Source organism: Trichoderma aggressivum, assembly GCF_033847375.1.
Source record: "Trichoderma aggressivum f. europaeum strain CBS 100526 chromosome Unknown scaffold_014, whole genome shotgun sequence".
In the NCBI taxonomy this organism is placed as follows: Eukaryota; Fungi; Ascomycota; class Sordariomycetes; order Hypocreales; family Hypocreaceae; genus Trichoderma; species Trichoderma aggressivum.
Genome location: NW_026946380.1, coordinates 242,389 through 264,909, shown reverse-complemented (window position 1 = coordinate 264,909; position 22,521 = coordinate 242,389). Strand labels below are relative to the sequence as shown.

The following is a 22,521-nucleotide window of genomic DNA, read 5'->3' as shown; positions in this document are numbered from 1 at the left end:
GTTGGCGTTGTGTGTTGCTCTCATACGCTCAGGCTTCTCGTTGTCCCTTGACGGAGGTCATCACGACAACATCTTTGATCGCCTTTCTACCTTCATGTGCTGTATAATTCATAAAAAAGATTTCTTTGACGCCGGCTATTGTAATTTTGAATGCGATCTTATTCTGGGCATTGGCTGAAGGCGTTATTCTGCCTTGTTTCCGGATGTGAGGTTGTCGGTTCGCGATAACTTCTGGCAACGGTTGTCGGCTATGGCACGGCTGGCCATCAAATCACAGCGCGCTTTGCCTCATCAGCCTCTCGTCAAAGGAAATGCTTCAATAGCTTTGGATTCACGAGTCAGTTGGCAAACAAGTTTTTGTCTTTGAAGGGTTACATCTCAGCTCACACCAATTGTCTTACATGCTGGTGGGGGAAGAAGTCCGGAGCTGCCGAATCCATATTCTAGAATTTTCATCCCGATACACCCAAGTACAAGCAGCAGCGACAACAATAACTTACTTATAGAGCCTATGAACCGATTATATATATTAGTTCTATTGGCGCTCAATGACTCCTCTATTTCTCTTTCGCGTTGAGCTTCGGGACAAATGCTGCTGGACGAAGTCGTCACCAAATCACTGCAAGAGCGTAGTAGCGTGGCAGGTCCAAATGCATACGTACGCTTGATATAAGTCGAATGGTTAATTAGTTAATATTCTCAGCTTGTTTTCATGGCTTGATACTATTAAAACAATGAACTAAGTTGAGAGACCCAGGCACAGATATCCAGGGACGAGTGTCCTTTTAAGCATAAAATGGGTGGCTGTGCCACAAAGTCAAACCCATTGCCACCGACATCACAACGTATGCTCATCGGATTCACACTCCAATGGACATGATTACTATCTGACCGATGCAGCATTTTAATTCCGCGTATTTACCTGCTACGATTGCAGAGGGTGTATAATGTCATAAGGCCCCCGACGCTATAACAGGCTACTAAAAGTAAGGACTCTTAGCATGTCGCAATTGCCGCTATACTCCAGGCCATATATATTCATTTCCAGGCCCGTATAGTGTCAGCGGAGGGATTGCAGATTCGATTGGCAATTATAGCCTCATATTTGGCGTGGTCGCAAAAAAATCACCTAAATGAACAATCATAAATATAAGAATCCAATCATATTCCTTACTGCATAATAGTCTCAGTGTGGCCGCTTTCCTTGCCTCTCACCACATTAAGAGGTAGAGACTATGCCCATGATGGGAGTCGACAACATATGCTGAAATTTGGCTCCGCGGTCCAGCTGATTATGTTATTTTTCAGAAGATAGTGGTGTCTTTCTATTCGACGGCTCTGCTCTGACGGCTATTTTGAAAGGACGGAATGCCGTTCTGTATTGGCGGCGCAGATAGTAACTCCGCCTAGATTACCTCAAACAGCAGCATCAACCTTAACATTGAGTGCCAACCTGACGAAATCCGCAATCTAACTGCTCCTCCTTTGCATGAGAATCCCGCCAACCCACCTCCAATACCTGTTTAGAAATGTCTCCATAGTCAATCACGGAGGGTTTCGCTGAACCGGCATCGTTCACACAGCCCGATGGTTCCGCAAGAGACTTGCCATCCTAATACATTGTATCCCAGCTAGGGGTTACACGTATGCGATAACACTAGGTACGAGATTTGCATGTATTGCTGAAACATGGGTAAGGGAAGTTTTTCTATTTCCAGCAGAAGCCTTGTGATATTATTGGCTCGCAACTAATGCTTCTATTCTTACACTAATTCATGTAGAAGACACTATCAAACGTATATCAGGACAATTGAAAGCTCCGCAACAAGAAAGGAGGTGGAGTGCGAAGTGCGGAGTATAGCTTAGGGCAGTACGGAGCATGTCGTAGAAGAATAAGGGATACGGAGTATATCATAGGAGAATACGCCGTATGCACGGGGCTTCTACCGGCATTCTTTACTTAATAATAGGAGAATCCATGGATCAACGGACATGGTCGCGGAAACCTTCCCTTTTGGGCCACCGCGTGGTTGGCAAAGAAGGGGCTGCCAGTCTTACGCTCAACTCCCATTGGACGCTTGATTGACCTATTTGGAAACACACACAGTCGCGAATCTTGGTATGGTGACATTTGAGATGCTTCGATTCTTGTATTCAGGCAATACCCTTCGGGATTGTAACTGCAGAGGCATGTACGGTGATTTGTTGACTTCGTTGATGCTACGCAATCTCTATATGAAGCTCGGGAACTTCTCTCGCAAGTGATGAACTTCCCAATTTTACTCAATTAAAGTCAAGGCATTCGGGATGTAGACGCACTCATGCGCCCATCACTCCGTTCGTTAAATGGGTCTTTAATCGTCGCCAATATTTCCGCTTGGTAAACATTTGTCAATATCAATACCGCATAACCTCGCAACTTTCGTTTGTGGGTATCTGCAGCGTTTGGGACACCATTTACTAGAGATGGTAATATGCTAACTGTATATATATAATTTAGCGAAAAAATCATAGAGATCCACCGACGAGTTTTGCGAGGTTATACGATATCGTTTGATGTCATGTAAAGCCACTGGTACAGGTATCAAAAACCTATATATATATATACTATATATATATATATAAACCAAGCATTACAGACGTGTTTTCTTTTACTTAGATCCTCCAGCGACAAGACTCACATGATCTTACAGAGATATACTTCCATAATCAACAATCGGGGCAACGTCCAAATGGCTATGACTAATCTCAAAGTCATCATTGTCGGCGGCGGTGAGTAGATTGGACTGCAGCTAATCAAGTGTGCTGTGTTCAATTATAGACTAACTCTTTCGAATAGGTCCAGTAGGACTGACGGCCGCGCACGCTCTGCACAAAGCAGGCATAGATTTTACCGTTCTCGAGCGCGGCAACGAAGTTGCTCCGGATGTTGGTGCTGCCATCTGTCTGGCACCTCCCACTTTGCGAATCCTTCATCAGCTTGGCTTGCTGGATCAGCTGCAGGACCTCGGCGGAGAGCTAGTTCGCCGGGGATTATTCACCATAGACGGTTACAAGTTCAAGAGCGGCGACTTGTTTTATGGTATGAAGAAAAAGTCAGTCTTCTATCACAAGATATCAACGTTATAAGTACTTACGTACATCCTAACGCAATATCTTTAGCCATGGCATCCGCCACGTTGCTTTCCATCGAGCAGAGTTTGTTCAGTCTCTTTACGATCAGCTTCCCGAAGAGGTCAAACCCAACATTTTGATGGGTAAAAAGGTTTTGGACATTCAATCCGGAGAGAAAAAAGTCAAAGTTGTCTGCGACGATGGAAGCACATATGAAGGAGACTTGGTCCTCGGCGCCGATGGCGTGCACAGCCAAACTCGAAAGATTATGAGAAAACTCGCGGTGGAAGCAGACCCCATTGTTACTTGGGACCCTGAAGTACCTTTTACGGCATCGTATAGATGCCTGTGGGCGACTTTCAAGAGACCGACCGCTATGGGAGACTCGTGTGAAACTCAGCACAAGGACACCTCGGTCATGTATGTGACGGGCAAGGAACGTGGCTGGATATTCCTTTACGAAAAGCTGCCAGAGCCCACCAAAGAGCGCACGTCATATACCTCTGAAGATGTTGAAGCGATGGGCAACCAATTTGCCGAGTATCCCATTACGGACAACCTCAAAGTGAAGGATGTGTTCCCCGATCGGATAACGGGCGGCATGTCAGATCTCCAAGAAGGCATCTGCAACAACTGGGGTTGGGGTCGTATCGTGCTTGCGGGAGATTCCATTCATAAATTAACCCCCAATGCCGGCCTAGGCTATCAAACTGGACTCCAAGATGTGGTATCGCTGGTCAACCATTTGAGACAGCTGGTCGTTTCTTCGGAGTCCTCAATGGGCCCCAGCGTCTCTGCCCTGGAAGCCATGTACAAGAGCTACCAAAGTCAACGATGGGATCGTCTGGCTCATGATTCAAGCGTTTCTAGGCACCTTACACGCTTACATGCCTGGGCCAATGTGTGGTACTACTTGGTAGGTCGCTTCGTGCTGCTACCTTACTTCATGACTTATGTCATGAGTGAGTGGTTAGAAGCACCGGCCATGAGCAAAGCGCTAGCTTTCAACTTTTTAGACGCCCAAGAACCATATGAAGGACAAGTTCCCTGGGTGCACCCGCTGAAGAATATTTATCAATCGGCATGATTTCATGCCGTTTTGCCAAGGGTGGTGGGGTGAGAGAGGTTTAAAGGGTGTAAATTCATTTCTCCAACGATGTGTCGCTAGTGCTGACACTTGCCACATGGGCATATACACATGGAATTTATAGATCGATATTTCAATATAATTTGCAACTATTCATCGAAGTCCTGGATTATCATTAATAAGTGGATATCGCCACGCGAGTAATGAAGCTACTATACTAACGACTCCCTTTGATCAAGGCTGACAAATTTCCATTCGGGATCGAAGAGCCATCAGCCCTATGTAATACGTGGCTCGGTGAAACCGAGGTAAAGGAGTAAGACGTAGCTGGCTAAACCACCAGGATAGACTGATTTTGGATCAACTCTCACACATGGGCGGATTCAATTCCGAAACATGTCCGTCTTCAAATTGCAGAATGGCGATACTGTCGCGGAATTTCACCACAGTCGCCTTGATTCTTCTATTGTCAACAATAAAAATCATCATCGTGAGACAATTATCCCACTCCTTGGAAAATGATTCCGCGTTTCTTATTTTAGACTTCTAGAGGCATCAAGTTTGTTCTACTCAAAACGCCACAGTGTGTTGTCTGTGTATCATGGATTCAGTAACGACCATGAATAGTGTGACGTCTTCCCTATGCCGCTCTCAAACAGCGTATTTTCACCTGAAGCACCTATTGACGGGCCAAGGGAGAGAAAGGACGCCATGAGGAAACTCGATTTGAAATTGGTCAAGAGAGTGAATGATTCGAATGAGTACTATAATGTGAAGATTGTGCATAGAAGCGTAGTCCAAAATGAAGCTCCTTGTGGATGCGGCGTTGATTAATTTTCCAAAGTTTCGTTTCCTTCAGCTATGTTATATATCTTTCATGCTGGCAATTTCCCAGGTTTTGCGGATCTCAGCTTGCTCTTTATAGCTGATGATTAGAACGTCGTGAAGACAGATTCCCTAGATTTCTTTCACACTAGGCGAGGCCTAATCCAGCACCTTTCGGGCTTTCCGATCAAAAGTCCACATGACGAAAGGCATCTCGGTTCCTCTAGCCAGTTTTAGGCAGTTGGTGGGTCGTTTTCACAACTTTTGATATAATTTTCGTCACTTGAATCTCTTCCATCCGAAATAACCTCATAGAAAACCTGATGCAGATTGGGGTAAGGATAGAGAGTATGGACAGATCGATGTCCTTTATTTGGTACGTTGGTGCCAAGTCCACCATGCCCGGCTTATAAGCATGCAAGAAGAAGTGAATTCAGTACCGTACAGCCTACTTCATCGACACGATAGCGTAGTAAAGTATTACCAATCATACGAGGAACTCTAGATTGATCCTTCAGCCATTGACTTTGAGTTTGGCTTAAGCACACCTGTCCAGTTATCGTCAATGTCTCATCCATCGGCACATGGTAAAATATAGTAGTTCAAAAGATCTGTAAACAATGTCATGCTTAACTTTGGGCTGACCAAGATGTACGCGCGCGGCTTCAGTAGCAATGGCAACGTTTCGATTCTCAGCCTGCACCAAACGGTATAGCATTTATGCCGACCCGGGGAAATTACTGCATTGCAGCCATCACCAGTCCAACGATATTGAACATCTGCACGTTTATTCAGCGGGCGGACTTTACGCTCCAAAGCTTCTTCCCGCTGCCCTGCTTCTATTGTAGGCATTTGGAAGAGCTCTAGCCCCAAACTTGCAAAAGCTTCTCGTCTGATGGTGTCATTAATAATGAGTTGTGGCCAATCACGACCGCAACGACTAATCATAAAAGGGCCCGAAAAGTGTTGGATACTAATCAAAAGTTGCCTATGATTGGTAATTTCAGCAAAAGGCCGCGGCTCATCTTCGTTGGCGCCAGATTCTTTCGCTGTGGAATGCTTCCAAAAGTGGAACATCCTTGCCTCTTCGGGCTGATACAGCCAATCATCTCACACGTTACATCATCAGGGTAAATAGTCGCAGGAGTTGCGGTGTTTCGGTGTTTTGGATAAGGCCGCAAAGAGCGTTTTGCGCCGTTATCGTGCTCGTTCAACACCACGCAGCCGCGGCGCATGGACGTCGCCGTAGAAGGAAGATTCTTGCAGCGATTAGAAATGTGAAATCCACGAGAATCTTTGTAATGGCAGAAGATGGAAGATTCGTAGTCCGTAGGAAAATTGCTGTGAGAGAATGAAGATATAAGGATGGCACCATCCAGTGTTGTAGAGCCTCCTATCTCCATCTTCAGACTCAACTCAGCATTCAATACAAAAGCAAAGCTATAAACTACTCAGTAATAAACTGAAAATCAATCAATCTACCAATCCAACTTCCACAAAAATCTATTACAGCCCAACATAATGGCTGGCGATCTCGTTCTTGTAAGTCCGCATCATGCAACTCCCCCCCTTGAGCCATCTCCTACTGACACTGTTATCCGCCTTTCAGCTCACCGGTGCCACTGGCATGATTGGCTTCAAGACTCTTGTCGAAGTTGTCAAAGCTGGTTACAAGGCCCGCGTCGCCGTCCGAAACCAAGCTGGTTATGATCGTATCACCGGCCTCAAGTCTCTTGCCCCTTATGTTTCACAACTAGAGAGCATCATTGTGCCTGAAATTACAATCCCTGGTGCTTATGATGAGGCAGTCAAGGGTGTAAAGTATGTTATTCACGTCGCTTCTCCCCTGGCTCTTCCGGTTGAGGGCGAAGAGGCATACCAGACCCAGATCATCCAGCCCGCCATCCAGGGCACAGTTGGCATCCTTGAGTCTGCGAACAAGGTGTCAGGCATCGAGAAGATTGTCATCACAGCCTCTGTCTTGTCTGTCGCCTCCATTGTGGGTATGGCTACAGGAACCAAGGTCAATGGTATGTCGTGTCCAACCCCACAATCCCAACTGGACTTGTATTAACCACTTTTCTAGAGAAAACTCGTGCCACTAGCACCGAAGGCCCCTTTGCCTCCAGCATCTTCGCCTATGAAGCCTCCAAGGCCCTTGCTTTCCAGGCCACCGAGAAGTTCATCGCCGAAAAGAAGCCCGCCTTTGACGTTATTAACATCCTCCCCGTCTTCGTCGTTGGTCGCGATGACACCGTCACTGATGTTTCCAACATCGCCAAGGGCACTAACGGATTTATGATGGGCCCTCTCCTGGGCCATGCTCGTGATCAGCCTCTCCTTGGCGTTGCTGTCCACGTTGACGATGTCGCCAACATGCACGTGCTTGCTTTGAAGCCTTCTCTCAAGGGCAACCACGACTTCCTTGCCTGCTCACACCCAAATGAAGTGGTTGACTGGGCAGACTCCTTTGAGATTGTCAAGAAGCGCTTCCCGGAGGCTTACGCTAACGGAGCATTCAAGTTCGAGTCTATTCCCCGACCTGTTTCCGTCCCGGCATATGTCGACTCAACAAAGGCCGAGAAGGCTCTGGGCTTCAAGTTCAAGTCATTTGAGGAGCTGACTGTCTCAGTTGTGGAGCACTATCTCGAGCTCATTGGCAGCAAGTAAACATCTATAACACGATGCAAGTGTGTGAGATGATCATAAGGGGATATGTCTGGAATATATTTAGTAGAGCATATTCAACCAATCTGATATGCTTAGATTAGATTAGCGATGAATTTATTTTATGTTATTTACAACCAGTTGTTTGTAAACAGCGTGCTAGTTGCTTCAGTACCGTATGAGAGCAGATGTAAACAGTAAGCATTCAGTCTCATGAACTATCAAAATCAGGCACTCAAGATTGACGACAATTGTAAGTAACATTGCGCTATTTACATGTGTTTCCAACATTGCTATCCGACAGCAAATAAAATAAAAATCCCAAACCCCTTGCTTATGTACAATATCATCATGATCCGGCTATATACATTCCCAAATGACTTTTATGGCTCCCTTCACCATGTTTTCACTCTCCCGCCTTCCCTTATATACACTCCACACAGAATAGGCCCTTTAGGAAACAAGTGGCTTGACAAAAGCAGCTGCTGTATCTGCGTCTTCGGCATACGTCAAATGAGGCAGCAGGATGAAATCTCCGCCCTGGCAAATGTTGTCTCCGTCGTGGCACACAACAAGGACCTTGGAAGCGTCGTAATTGGCAACAGGTCTGCCGTTGTATGGGTCACCGAAGAGTACCACGGCGCTGACTTTGGACATTGTCGCAGCATCTAGGTTGCTTGCTGCGTTGTGTACGACCATGCTACCTTGAGAGTAGCCACCGAGCACGAGCTTGGTGTTGGGGCAGCTGCTGAGGACGGATTTGATCTGGTTGGCCCTGTTGTCACGAAGCATAATATTGTTAGCAAACAGCCTGGATTGAGACCATACGAGGGAGTAAAAAAAAAAGTGATGGGTAATGTGCCACTCACATATCAATTCCGGGTTGCACTGATCCCGACAAAAAGCCCTGGACGCTTGCAGGATACGGAACTCCTTTGACGCCGACTCTTTTGTTTCCGAGTGCGGATTCGAGCGAGTTAAAGAACCAGGGCCCAACGAGGACTCCGACATTTCCAGGATCACAAGTACCGCGAGCGAACAAGACAGTCACATCGCCACAGGCATCATTCTCTGTGTTGGAGATGTCGAAGAGGTCGGCAGCAACATCTTCAGCATCTCCGATAAGATCGCAGGCAGCTGAGACGGTATCACCAATGGGCATAATATTCGCCAGCTCGGTGAGAAACTCGTTGATGGAAGGCCAGTCTCGCCGAGTAGAGGACTGGATGACGGGCTTCGGGTATGCAAAGGCATGGCCTGCCAAGAAAGCTGTGAAAATGGCAAGGGACCGCATCTTGTACGCTGATACAGAAGAGAAGATGCAATACTAGGAGGCTAAAATTCCCTTTTTCCCAAGGCACCAGAGGATGATGGAGACGAAAGGGAGTCGTCCGAGTATCGCTTTATATACTCGTACTCGTCATTCCCACCCCGGCTGAATGCTTCCACATGAAGCACATGTTTTCTCCACGATGTATAAACTCATTCCGAGCACATGTACATACAGGCACGACAATAGATCTGATGGCTCCAAGCTCAGACTCGATTGACGAATAGAAACTCAGGCCGTGTCACCCTCTTCCGGTCATGCAGTCTCGATAGTGCAAGGAGAACCTTCCAGATCTGGGATGGAGGGCCTTTTTTTGCACAATGCGGCGCTTCGCTGCTCCGCCTGTAAGACCGCACCAATGCGGGACCGGAGACGATGCGTGACTATGTGGACGGAGTATTAAATCTGGGGTTGACAAGAGCTATACGCCGTCGTACTCGTACGGTTTGTCAGTTCGAAGGATCGTGAAAAGCTACGCAAACGGTGAGGGATCGCTTAGCCCTGATTACTCCGTACAACTCAAAATAAATTTTGACAATGTATTACCATGGCATCAAGTAAAGCCCATCACCAACTATGTGTACATTTATTTTAAGCTACATGATCCTGACAGCTCGGGAACGAGACGATCTCTGTTTCACCCTTGCAACTTCTCTGTTCTGTGCGTCTTACATGCGAGGGTCCAAGCAAAGATCGACGCCCGTTTGGCTTTGCAAGGGTTGGTTGGCACACAGACGCACACACTTGACATCTCCAAACAGCCTATCGCAACGCAGCATCGTGTTCCCCTCATTGTCTCCAAACCAAGTGCAAAAGCTTCTCGGTGTCACAAGCCAAATTGTAAAATTGGTAATGAAGAAGAAGCCGACAGCTTTGCGCCTGGGCGGCACTTGCGAGCCGTGAACACCCTCAGAGGCGGCTGTGACAACGGACTGTTCGGGGATATACGAAATATCCCGCCTTGGCTTTCTCTGGGCAAGAGTAAACCGGGCTTAGAAGAGTCTCGAGTTGAATCCGTCGTGCGGGTTCGACGGAGAGTTGCACGGCCTCATTGTGGCTCCTCGCTCTTGATTCATGCAGCTTCAAACAGGCAGCACTCATACCGAGAACTTTTCAGCATTGCTACAAAGACGAGAGAAGACTAGACACTGAAGGAAAGAAACCGCTTGCTCATGCATCCCGCGTTTCTTCTTCCCCAGGGTCCGCTAATACCCCGCAAACCAGACAAGAGACAAACATGCGCTTGATGCCCAGATGGGAAACGGCCCGGCAGATCGGCCACTGAATAAGTCATGAGACTCGTGGGGTTGATTGTTGTGATTGCGCCCTGTCTGGCGGCTAAAGGATTCGCTCGTTATGCTCACCGATTCATCGAAACTATCTCGGTACCTGACAATCCTTTGTGCGGCTCAAGATGATTCATGGCATGTGATTTGCGCCTTTTAAGATGCTTCATTGCCTAGAGGAGCGAATAATACGCTTTGGAACCTCCGAAATCCATATGTCGTCTCCTCTCTTACGATTTACTTGCTAATTTTGAACGTGGATCCCCCAGCCGCAGCCGGTCTTTGTGCCCTATTTGGCAAGCCGTGCTACTTGGCCGCGTCATAAGTCCCAGTCAAGTCACTTGTTCTTCATCAATTGAGCGATGCTTTGGGACGGAGAAAAGCTCTATGCGCTTTTAATTGGTACGCTTCAGAATTGATGCTCTCTGTCCATTAGAGTGACAGGTTGTGGGCCACAGATCAAGATCCTTTGCCAGAGCAGTACACGTATACTCGGCGGAGAGACTTATATACAATGCTACCTCTATACATGTAGGGATTATTCGCAAAGTTTGAGGCTCAAGATATGTTCTATTCAGTCGCTTTTTTTGTTGCACAATCAGCATACGCAAAATGTTCAATTCATCTTTGCCAAACGTTTTCGATCTCCTAAAAAGGCGATGCATCCATCCTTCGCTCTAGTACTCGTCCCCTTCTATGAGAGTACATGAAGACTTTTGCAGTATTGTATAATCAGAACATATATCATCATTCGCATAATCATCGTCAATCTTAATCTTTTCAGAAACTCCCATTTTAACATGATCCGGGACCCCCAAAGCCCCAGACAGCCAAGATGCCTCCTGCAAGCCGTCCTCGTTTAGTAAAACATGGGTATAAAGTAATTAACATTCCATAAATGGAACAAACCAGGTTGCTTCCCGCCTCTTTTTATTGACACGTATTGTACTCTTCCCCTCAAGGATCAAAATGCTTGTAACTAGATCGCGCATCCGTCGCAAGCGTGGTCGTCGATAACAACTCTACGGGAAAGGTTGGTTGTTGTGTTTCTCCTTGGGAAGCAGTGCCTCCAGCCCTGAATACTCTGGTATCGTTACTCTGCTCATCGCCAGTAGAGAGAATCTTGGGGAACATGCGCTGGAGAATCAGGCGAACGGTCGGTAAGCAAGTACAGATGATACCAATGTTAACCTCCAGTGTCGACCACCAAGCGACATTCTCTTGATCCCAGGTCGGATTGATGAGTTCAGCGAAGAATATGACGGATTTGAGGCGGAGAAGCGATATAATGCTCACACTAAAGGCCAATCAGTTAGTCACCTACCCAAAACAGCTCCGGGATACACGTCAAAATCGACGCAAAAATGACCTACAAAGTTCCCAGAATGAACATGACGACAACCCCAATCTTCTTCTTCCAGTGGAGGTTCAGCCTTTTGATCTGGATCAAGGGTAATATGATCATCCACACGTCTACCGCCAGACCTAATCCCGCATTTGCCCAAGCGAATCCGTTCAAGTTGAAACATCTTCCCTCGGGAGGGTGGTCGTAGTATTGCGCCCAATAATAATCCAACGGTATGCACTGAGCCATGGCCGTAATGACAAAAACAACTCCAAATACGACATTGAAAATGGCGGTTCCAATCAACAGACGCCGAATGTTCGGCCCGGGGAAGACGTAGAGGTAGAAGAGCGATAAGCTGAGCTTGACCAAGGACATTTGAACGAAATAGAAGACCTCCCCGACGAAAAAGAACTTTGCAAAAAGGGGAAGTTCGGGCGCCGGTAAAGTCCAAATGTCTTTTCCTATGCCATGGCCGACGAGACCGACCTGGTTAATAACGATTGCAGGGACAGAAATGACGATGGCGGCAAAGATGGCCCAATCATCTGGTCCGATTTGCCCGTTGTCGCTAAGATACCGTTTGAAGAATAAGCGGACAAGAACGAGGATAATGGTGACAACACCAGAGGCGATATTCATTGAAGTGTACTGTCCCGATATGTCTCTATAAGGCCGGCCACAGGCCGTTTGGGTGAGATTCATTGTCTCTATAACTCATAATACGCATCAGCATCAAATCACCATCCAAGTTTGTATCACGTACGCAAAGCTTCCGACATCATGCAGTGTGCCCTGACGCATATTGTCCCGGCGTTAAAATACTTTTCATCACCACACATGCATGGCAGGTCGCCGAAAGTACATGGTGTGTCGTCGATAAGAGTTGTCAAACAGTTGAGCTAGAAACGCCGAAATCGGTCAGCTTTCTTAACATGATTCGATCCTTGTCCCTCTTCTTGTGTCACCTACAGCGCAAGATGGGATACTTGGGATTAAGTTGCTGAAGTCATCCGGTGACATCGTTTCATGACCGCTCAATGATCTGGGTGCATTTTGAAGTCCCTGGCTGTAGGCGAATGGCACTGCCATCAAAAGCCCTAACAAACGTCTTGTCTTCATTTTCGATTCCGAGCTGTGATGTGAGAGTTTTGTGTCGATGGTGTGGTTCGACCAGACTTTTTAGTCCTTCCGGGTTGAACGTCGAGTGCACATATTGCTTCCAACAGTTATTGGCTCATTCTGAACAACTTTCCCCTTGAAACCCCGAAAAAAGAAAGAAGAAAGAAGAAAGAATTTGGGAAACGGGCTCCGTAGAGCGATAAAGATTGTAAGGTGTGAGAAACCCCGAGTCTCTACAGCAAGGCCTCGGCGGACCGCCCAGTTTAAACTAGCATCAATCAATCCGGGATGGGATACTATGAGCACGGCACAGGGATACGCAACTTCTTGCATACGAGTATATTCAGGCTCCCGGTAGAAACAGATTTGCCCATAAACGTACAAAGTAACAAACAAACTGAATCCCACCTGCTGTACTCGCCAGGATCAACGACATGGGCACCCCTTGGAGGCCAGACATCCCGGTTGCCCGTGCGCCAAGGCGTGTAAGACAAACGCCGTGCCTTGACAAGCTCAGGCCTGCTTTAAACTGGCACTCCAACCAGTTGCGGCATTAGTGCAGGAGCAAACGCATCGCAGGCGGATTGTTACATACATATAGAGTTGACAGATAAGGTGATGTAGAGTTGCAGATGGTGTCATTCAGAAGTCGAGCCACATGGACCTGTTGCATGAGAGAGAAGTCCAACCAAACAACAACACTACATGTACAGTATCAGTCCCAAGCCTGCCATTCTCGCATGCACCGAAGCAGGCATTCGCTATAAGAAGACTTTCCAATTTTCAGACCGTCTCCATAGCACTCGTATACAATCCTACATGTAGGTACATGTACGAGTAGTAATCCCGACTCGGCCATGTGAGCGATGTAACTCTAATTCCAGTCCTCATTTAGCTCCCGATCTCCTACATTGATGTCAACATACCCAACCCAGGGAATTCCCGATACACGTAGTCTTCCCGTTCACAGAAAGTCATCAATTGCGTATCCAGCACTAGCATTTCACTACTGCAAAGTCGTTGTTGTTTGCTGTCCCAGCTCCATACCACCTCAATCTTCCCAACGACGAGATGTCGAGAAATCTCACACGCGTAGGGGTCAAGTCATAAGCAGTAATGCATGTGAACCTATTCGAGCCGACATGCCCGTAACAACTCAATGCAGGCTGGATTGTTCGCGTCCGATGATGCCCTGCACGTCCATGTCCATAGCCATGTGTACTCTCCATGTACGAGTAGAGGTTGCTTCGACTCACCTCCGCTTGCGAACATGCCTGTATTCTTATGCCGCATCATCATGAGATTTACCGCAAAGATCGCGATCATCCAGCGCACTGATCAACGAGTCCAAAACGTGGCAGCTCACTAGAGCAGAAGCACATGTAACACACGGTCCTTTTGCCTTGCCACATGAGCTCCGCCAAGAGAATCGTGAAAAGCGGCGTTTGGTCAATGAAACACGATTACGGAGTAGAAGCAACTGCAACGCCAGCGCAGGGGGTTTGCAAAGTCACAGGGACGGCGAAATAAATATGTGCATACATGGGGAGAATACGACCACTATTCTAGATGAGTTTAGTGTTGGTGGGTATGTGCGGATTGCCTGTTTCTGTACGTTGATCATTTCACCATCCCTGTTTTTAGTTTGCAAACCCCTTGACAGCGATCCTCCCGAACCGAGGTTTCCGTATGTACGAGTATTAGCTACATGTAGTATACGAGTACAATCTGCTTAGTACGAGGAATCCATATAATCAGCATGGTGAACGGTGTAAGATAGCCCTGGTTGCCTGGGGGTTTAATTTGTAGCGGCCCTCGTCATCGTGATCTGCCCAACACTCCATATCACCACCACGTGGTGTTGCTTGTCCACCACTTCATCCAAGATGAACCAAGACAAGAACTTGATTCAACATCACATATTCATCCTGTGTTTATTCCTGGCCAGAAATGCAACCATGCGAGTTCCAGACCGAGATCGCGGCTCGTCTTACAGGCATCGTCCTCATGTCGCGCGCTTCATCTTGGTCCACGGGAAGGCCAATTCTCGGAACGGAAAGAAAATGCGGTTATATGTGAACCATGAATCTCACGGACATCCCGTCACTAATCTCAATCCATCAAGAGTCAAGGAACTGAATGCTACCGAATCATCCACGCCCCGTCCAAAAAAAGATAAAAGTGCCGTGCATCTGCCAACCCCTGCATTGGCAACTTTCCAAGACATTCACCATCATCTCTCATCCATGCCCATCTCGGGCTTCTCTTCCCTCTATGACAAGTTCGACGTCTCCACTTGAGCCCGGCATATCCTAGTTGACCCTTCATCCTGCCGCTCCTGGACAAGCAGTCAGCAGAAAGACCATCCGCGGCAGAAGCTATTGCGTAAAATGGGGCCGCTTACAGTACAAAATGCCGATAGAGAATTGCCCGATGCTGCAGTTCTAGATGACGAATATTACTACTAGGTAACATATAAGAATTACGAGCGTGGATAGGTAGATAGCATTAATACCTTATAGGTACATAGGCAATGATCGATATGTACTATTCGAAACACCGCCCCTCGAGAAGATCGAAACACCCTACATATGTATATTTAGGCAAACATACAGGTATGTGTGCATAGTCCATATAAGCTGCAGATGCCATCATATCAAACGAAAAATACAGTCAGGAAAGAGAAAAGAAAAGAAATAAAGTGAAACCTCATACAAGAATCACCCGTCGTTCCCCTTTCCCTATCCAACCACGTTACACACGCGGCCATGTTGCACTTCCATGTATATCTACTGTATGCAGCTGCAATGCAACACCAGACCATACACTGCAGAACATCACTACATCTCATCAACATGCATGTATCCAGCCATCAAACGTCGATCCATAAATTCTCCAGGGCTCTTGATAACCCAGGCCGTTATATCACCAATGATGGGAGCAAATGGTCAACTACACATCCATGCAAAGGCGGCACAGCTCAGTGAGACATACAGCTTCGTCATAAAACATTAACATTACAATCTCGCCTCTCGCCGCCTTTTCCCTGACAGCGAACAGTTCCCTATAATAAGCACGCAGGAACCCAACATGCATCACACTCTCACGCCTTTTCCTTCTTCCTCACGAGTCCTGCGCCCAGCACATTGACCGTAGAAGCGTTCACATCGCCGCCATCGTGAACACCATCCCCTTGCTCTTTCTTAGGTTTCTTCCTGACAAGCCCGCCGCTCAACACGTTGACGCCACTGCCATTAGCCGTCTCGTCCTGTGATGCCTCCGTCACCGTGTCTGCCCTTTTCCTCTTAACAAGCCCAGACAGGTTATTGACCGGTGCAGCTCCTAGGTCCGGCTCGTCTCCAGCAGCCGCGGCAAGCTCCCGTGTCCCTGTAACCTCGAATCCCCACCAGCTTCCAAGGCCAACTTCGCTTAGCCAGCGACGCGTGCTCCCTGTGGCTTTTTCCAACGTGGCAAAGTCCAAGCGCAGAAGAAGCTCGTGAATTCGCTTATAGTCGGCTTCATCCACGATCCTCTCGCCTCGACCCTGGGGTGGCCAGTGATAATACGCAGTCGATACGGGCTGGTCTAGAAGGTAGTTGCGCTGCTTGGTCTTGATACGTGGCTGGCGAGGCTTGATGGGGCCTCGGAGCTTGCTCTTGGTCTTTGCCGACTTCTTCTTCTTGGTCTTTTTGTCTTCAATGTCAGAATCACGTTTTGGTTTAGTTGGCGTCTGGTCACTCTGATCTGCCTTGAGCGGGAAGAGTCTCCTAGGTGTGGTTGTCGGTGTGATATTGGACACCATTCTCTGCTTCCTGGGCGTCTCGGGAGTGACACCCAACGCACTGGTCACAACTGAGGCACTAGATACCGATACAGTGTCACTACCATCTGGCTTTGGCTCGTCCTCCACGTCATCAAACACGACCCATATGAACCCCGTCATCCTACCGCTCGAACACTCTTGTCGGAAGGCCATCATCTCCCAAAACATGTCCAGGGTCTTGACCGATTTCCAGCTCCCTGTAGTCTTCATCGCCTTGGTCTTTGTAACTTCGTCATCCAGCTCGTCACGAAATCGTGATTTGGGGTCGTCCGGGAACCGGGGGATGAGGCATCGTGGTGGCACCCAGTCAAACTCTCGGTAGTAGTGTGAAATGCGCTCAAGTGGGTGGCTCAACGACCAGCAAGACGCAGCACCGGCACGGCGCGGAATGAAGGCACGAGTCTCGTAGGCATCAAGGCCAGGAACAAGCAAATGTCCCTTGGTGTTTCGCCATGTGGAAAGATTACCAGCGGGAGGAGACTCGACGATGGGGTCAAGCACCCGGCACCACCACTTGACGAGGCCACGATCGTCCAAGACATGTTTTCCGGGGTATTCGACGCTCCCGGGGAACAGGTACTGGTCTTGCGCGCGTGCAAAGAGGCTGACTACGAACTGCACGTCTTTGCGCCTTCGTTTGTCTACCAAGTATCGTATGAAGGTCGCGCAGACTTCTCGAATGGGGCTAGGGGCACCCTTTGGCAGCTTTAATTTGTCCAGAAATCCCGTAGAGTCAGCCTTGGATACAAACAAGGTGGTGGATCGAGCCGTTGTGTATATGAAGATCTCGATGCCGAGCACGAGGACTCGCTTCCGCTGTGTCGGTTGCTCCGCTGTATTTTCGCTCTCTGGAGCACTCGCTAACGTGTCTGGAATATCAATTGAGACGCTGAGAAAGTGTTTCTCGCAGTATGTTCGTTCGGGTCGTTCGCCAGGAGGTGCAGAGTAGAGCGCGTCAACCTTGGTGGGAGGCGTCGAAACATGATGAATGCCGAATTTGTAGCCTCTGGGAAGCACAGAAGCAAGGCGGCCGCGTAGGCTAGAGTCCTGAGAGTCTGCAGACGCCATCTGAAATCAAATCAGACGAATACCGTCACTCAACAGGCCCGAGATTCGTAAGGAGGAAGAGAAAGGAGGAGAGCCAGCGGCGAAGCAAATGACATGGATGGACCAAGGTTTGGCGCCTCCCTTGAACTCAGGTCGCGACGAGCTGCGCGCAGAGTGAATGCAGTAGCTCCGCTGCTGTTACAGCTGAGTTAGTGCATTGGGTCCACTGAAGCCTGGGGGGACCACATGCCGAAAATAGAGGCCCCAGCGGACGGTAATAGCGAACAATACAGTAGGGCTGATTTCGTACATGGAGCTAAATGGGTGGCGGGAACCGATCAGGAACGAGCAGCGTCGATCACGTACGCGAAATCGAGGTAGCGGATCGAATAGTTGACAATGCGGCACAATCTGGATTTATATGAGCTTTTTCAATTCTTTTTCTTGTTTGTTTTCGCTCGCTTGCCTGAATAAGCGTATGAGTGAGAGCGGCATAATGTTGATACATGTACTCGTTGACTACTAGGTAACAAAATCAAGTGAAACAGGTACTTTAGTGGTGCTTGATAATCACCACCTATGAAGTGTTACGGATACCAATTGATATTATCACCTAGAGAAAAAACAAATGGCTTCAAAAACATGGAATTAATTTATCGAGACTCATTGAAAAGACTCAACTTGATCACCAAAAAAATTGACCAAACAGCACAAACATCCAGGGTAAGGTGCATGCGAGGTACCGGCCCAAGATGCTGTAGCTTTGATGACGCCCGCGCATCACTTAATCGATAAACCACGATAAGATAAGATGGCAAAATGCCACCAAACACGTGACCTCGGAAAATGCTCCAGCTTCGTCGATAGAGGGCCTTCAACACCATGAGCAGCATCGCAAACCACAATTGAATCCGCAACCATGGCTCTCCAGTCCTGTCGCCCGAGCCTGGCCCGCTGCCGGCACGCCGCTCGTGCCTTCTCCCCCTGCGCACGCGCATTCGCGACCGAATCCGCGCCGTCAACGCCAGAGACCTTCAAGGTCCCCGCCACAGCACCCAGCACAAATACGAAGCCGCGATGGAGCCAGACGCCCGAGGGCATGAAGGCGCCACTGCAGCTGGACTTTGCAAAGAGCGCCAAGAACAAGATCTGGGCGGTGAACAACGACCCCACGCTGCTGGACGAGGTGTATAATCGCTTGCTGGGGCCCGGGGGTAGCAAGATGCTGCCGGAGGAGCTCAAGTGGCTGGCCGTGACGCATAAGAGCTTCGACCAAGGGAGGAGAGGGTTCAATGACCGATTGGCATTGCTAGGTGCGTTGGCGGATCATTCTGGGGCACATGGTGTGTCATGATGAGCTGACTCTGGTGCTGTATATTGCAGGACGGTTGACGATGGTAATGGAAGCGACAAAGGAGATTGTCAGTAAGGAGCCTCTCGCCGGCTCAATACTCCCCGACCAATTCGACAGAACGCCATTGGAGGACGATCAGCTACTGTCGGTGGACAACCTCAACGTCATGGGACCCCGAGACATGATTGGCAAGGACAAGCTCTATCAGCTGGCTAACAACGTGGGGCTGCTGGATGTGGTACGGTGGAAACCTCGATTGGTATGTGTCCCTTCTTCTCTCAGACTTATGACTTGGTATCACATTCAAAGCGAATGGGGGAGAGAGCTAACTCGGTGACAGCCCCGACGACTGGAGGCGTCTGGTGTGGAAGTTGTGCTAAACTCGGCAATCATGGCCATCATTGGCGCAATCACGCTGCAGCACGGATCGGCCGTGGCAGCGCAGGTGGTGAGGGACAGAATATTGGCACAGGTGCCCAAGGACAACTGAAAAGATATAGACCAGGGCAGAGAGGGGGAACATGTATGACCAAAAAAATTGGGCGGCGGCGGCGGAGTTGTGTAATCATACCTTGTACTATTTATGAGGAGACGAAGCTAAACGTGTTTTTGAATCTAGAGGCATGGAATGAATGGACCTGGCTCGGCTTGGTTTATTGTCATGGCGAAAGCATGCAACATAAAAAGTTGCGCTTCTTTGGGCTTGAAATTTGGGTAGTGAGATGTGTATAACAAATCTTTCATCTGTCGCTTACGGATTCATGGCTGCCAGATCTTGTATTCAAGTATGAAAAAATCATTCCGGGTATCTCAATTAAAGCGTCTGCACATTCCTTTTGCCTAGCTACATCATTTCTCACTCCAAACACATCTCATCCCAACAACGGTCTCTCCTCCGCAGGATCCTCGTTCTCGACAACAGACCGGCTAGTAAAGCCATTCTTGACCAGTCTTTCACGATACAGCCACCCCAAAACAGTTCCCGTACCAGGCCCAGCAATGACGGAGATCGCAATCATGCTCAGCGGCACCCTCCACCCCGCCTCGACAAAGACCCAATACAGGACGGTCCAGGCAATGAACTGAAAGTCGATTTCGATGAAGCTTACCGTCAACTTGGTCATCTTCTTGCGGTCGTCGCCCTGAGCAAGGTTCCAGATGACAAAGGCGTGCGCAGCGATGGACAGCACAATGGGCAACGCGTAGACAAGAGCCACACACTGCCAGTGAGACTCGTGGTGGATGCTGGTCGGGCTGACACGGCGGATAGTCTCGACAAGGTGACGCACGCCCTGGCGGATGACGGAGACATAGAGGGGGAAGAAGAGCCAGACGGTAATGGTAGCCGGAGAGTTGAAGACCAGCATGAGGATCGAGGGCAAGAAATAGCCAGCAGCAACGGCAATGGGGATGGCCACGGCCTCCGAGTCTGGCAGCGTACGGCCCTCCTCGCTGATATCTTCAACTTCAGCCGCAGCCACAGTCGAATCCTCATGACCGGCTCCCTGGCTCTGCTTCTCTGCGAGCACCAGCGCCTTGGCCCGGTGCAGAAACGCCGGCACAATCACCAGCTGCCAGACCATGGCGCCTCCGAGCAAGTTGAACAGCAGCCACCACATCGTGGGCTTCGCAATCAGCGAATTAGGCCTGTTGCAGCGCCTGGCCGACTCCACGGTGCACACCGTCGCCAGCGCGCCAACGTAGGACAGAATCACGGCCATGACGGCCTTGGACCGCAGCGAGTCGAGCGCGACCTGGAAGAAGCTGACGAGGAAGCAGCTCGGCGTGCCGATGAGCGGCATGTGGCTGAGGCCGGGGATGCGGGCGCGGGAGTGGCATTGCGACCACAGCAAGGCGATGTCGACGTCGGAATGGGCAAAGAGGGCGACAAAGGTGCCGACGGAGAGGATGATGGGGATGACGAGGAGAGACTTGAAGGACGCGAACTGGATGGGCGGCGCAAGCCACCCGGACGTGGCGAAGCCGTACGAAGGCATGTTTCCCCCTGTCTTTTTTTTTTCTTCTTCTTTTTTCTTTTCCTTTTCCTCTTCTTGCTTTCTTTTTCAGCGAGTCTGTATCTGTAGGCGAGAAGAACCAGATGGAAGAAGAGCAAATTAAAGCGCCGGCATGATTCCTGGCAAAGAAAAAAAAAGTTGAAAAGACAAGGATGAGGTCGGTCGTGAGATGAGAGGGAGGCTAGAGTGAGACATGCACTAACAGCGTGCTAACACGAACGGGAAGCTGCCTGAGAGCTGAGAGCTCGTAGCCTTGGAGGGCTGTAGCAGCCCGCCAGATGGCGAGACTTCAGCGTCGCATTGCTGGGCTTGTAGCGGCAGTTGATGCTGTGGCGCAGCGCTTGGGGGGGTTTAGTGGCACCACACCAACCGATTTGATGGGCACGTGGGAGAAGAGACCTGATGACCGGGTCTGTTGATGCCCTCTATTAGTTTTGAGCTGGAGCTGAATACATGTAGATGATGCAGGAGTTGAGTGTGTGCGACCCAAGGTATGTTACTTTAAATCAAGTACGGCATAGGTAGATATGCAGGTACCTCTTGTACTTTAAGCCCGGTTGCAGATTCGAAAGCGGGCTTGAGAAAGAATGTCAGTTGAAGCTTCTGGAAGTCTTAGAATTGATGGTTTCTGGTATGATATACCTTGCTCCAAGATCCAATTGTTGAGTCTCGCTGTCCTTCCCATCTCGAGAGCAGTAGAGATGTCCATGACCGCAGTTGATTTCCACTTCATAGTAGAATGTACGAAGCTCGTATATGAATCACTTTGACTGACAATACGGAAGATTAAACCCGGCTACACGCCTAGGTCGAAATAGTCTGCATTTAAGAAGGCCTCTCGAGCTGATGGATCAGATACCTCTGCATCACTTGCAAAAGGCAAGATACAGAGAGCCCAATGCTCAAGGAATGGGAGTTTCTCGTTGACTTCCTCGCCGTTCCTAATAGAGCGCCATTCTGTCACATTTTTTTTTTCCGACTTTGACGATGCAAACTGAAGCGATTCGAGTGGTCGAGAGACAAGAAAGCATCGACGTTCTGCGAATGACAGTCATTCTGGTTAGCAGTGATGACTCTTGTTCGGAAAGCTATCGAATACTTGCTCATTCTGGCGTTACAGCAATTTCGATGTAAGAGTGAGCTATATTTATGCCTTTGTTGATGTTCAACTTGGCATCTTGCTTCGTTTACAGGCTGGCTTTAACCCAGCCGGCGCGGCTATTCATCTCTTTTGGGCAGCTATCAGGCAGTGCATCATTGGCCAGCAAACAAATTTAAATGGGTAGATACCTGTACTTATCCAAAGTGGTTATAAACCTACGAGGATGCAACCAATAGCATTTCCAATTCAGAGTTCATATCGCGAGTATCAAAGTCGGAAGGGTTGCGAAGCCATGTACATAGATGAAAGTTCCCTTATAGATACATGCCCTATTGATCTTGCCATTATAAATACCTATGTAGCTACAGAAATACACGCAACCACAATAGAATAGTCTAGCGAAA

At 48.6% G+C, this 22,521-nt stretch overlaps 7 protein-coding genes across 7 annotated transcripts; 3 read left to right on the top strand and 4 right to left on the bottom strand.

Moving 5' to 3' along the window:
* Window positions 1-2,732: 2,732 nt before the first annotated feature.
* Window positions 2,733-4,201, top strand: Triagg1_4473 (uncharacterized protein; the record flags this gene model as incomplete). The annotated part of the gene is made up of 3 exons (XM_062898880.1): window positions 2,733-2,772; window positions 2,840-3,095; window positions 3,163-4,201. 3 exons carry the CDS (start codon window positions 2,733-2,735, stop codon window positions 4,199-4,201), a joined length of 1,335 nt encoding a protein of 444 aa, XP_062756490.1.
* A 2,346-nt stretch (window positions 4,202-6,547) lies between these two features.
* Window positions 6,548-7,696, top strand: Triagg1_4472 (uncharacterized protein; the record flags this gene model as incomplete). Its single annotated transcript, XM_062898879.1, has 3 exons — window positions 6,548-6,568; window positions 6,636-7,056; window positions 7,113-7,696. The coding sequence occupies 3 exons, from the start codon at window positions 6,548-6,550 to the stop codon at window positions 7,694-7,696; spliced, it is 1,026 nt and encodes a 341-aa protein (XP_062756489.1).
* Window positions 7,697-8,146: 450 nt separating this feature from the next.
* Triagg1_4471 (CAZyme family CE5) lies at window positions 8,147-8,987 on the bottom strand (the record flags this gene model as incomplete). Its single annotated transcript, XM_062898878.1, has 2 exons — window positions 8,147-8,468; window positions 8,563-8,987. The coding sequence occupies 2 exons, from the start codon at window positions 8,985-8,987 to the stop codon at window positions 8,147-8,149; spliced, it is 747 nt and encodes a 248-aa protein (XP_062756488.1).
* A 2,279-nt stretch (window positions 8,988-11,266) lies between these two features.
* Triagg1_4470 (uncharacterized protein) lies at window positions 11,267-12,296 on the bottom strand (the record flags this gene model as incomplete). Its single annotated transcript, XM_062898877.1, has 2 exons — window positions 11,267-11,606; window positions 11,683-12,296. The coding sequence occupies 2 exons, from the start codon at window positions 12,294-12,296 to the stop codon at window positions 11,267-11,269; spliced, it is 954 nt and encodes a 317-aa protein (XP_062756487.1).
* Window positions 12,297-15,879: 3,583 nt separating this feature from the next.
* Triagg1_4469 (uncharacterized protein) lies at window positions 15,880-17,667 on the bottom strand (the record flags this gene model as incomplete). The annotated part of the gene is made up of 1 exon (XM_062898876.1): window positions 15,880-17,667. One exon carries the CDS (start codon window positions 17,665-17,667, stop codon window positions 15,880-15,882), a length of 1,788 nt encoding a protein of 595 aa, XP_062756486.1.
* Window positions 17,668-18,565: 898 nt separating this feature from the next.
* Triagg1_4468 (uncharacterized protein) lies at window positions 18,566-19,490 on the top strand (the record flags this gene model as incomplete). Its single annotated transcript, XM_062898874.1, has 3 exons — window positions 18,566-18,959; window positions 19,030-19,259; window positions 19,341-19,490. The coding sequence occupies 3 exons, from the start codon at window positions 18,566-18,568 to the stop codon at window positions 19,488-19,490; spliced, it is 774 nt and encodes a 257-aa protein (XP_062756485.1).
* Window positions 19,491-19,872: 382 nt separating this feature from the next.
* Window positions 19,873-20,997, bottom strand: Triagg1_4467 (uncharacterized protein; the record flags this gene model as incomplete). The annotated part of the gene is made up of 1 exon (XM_062898873.1): window positions 19,873-20,997. One exon carries the CDS (start codon window positions 20,995-20,997, stop codon window positions 19,873-19,875), a length of 1,125 nt encoding a protein of 374 aa, XP_062756484.1.
* Between the last annotated feature and the right edge of the window lie 1,524 nt (window positions 20,998-22,521).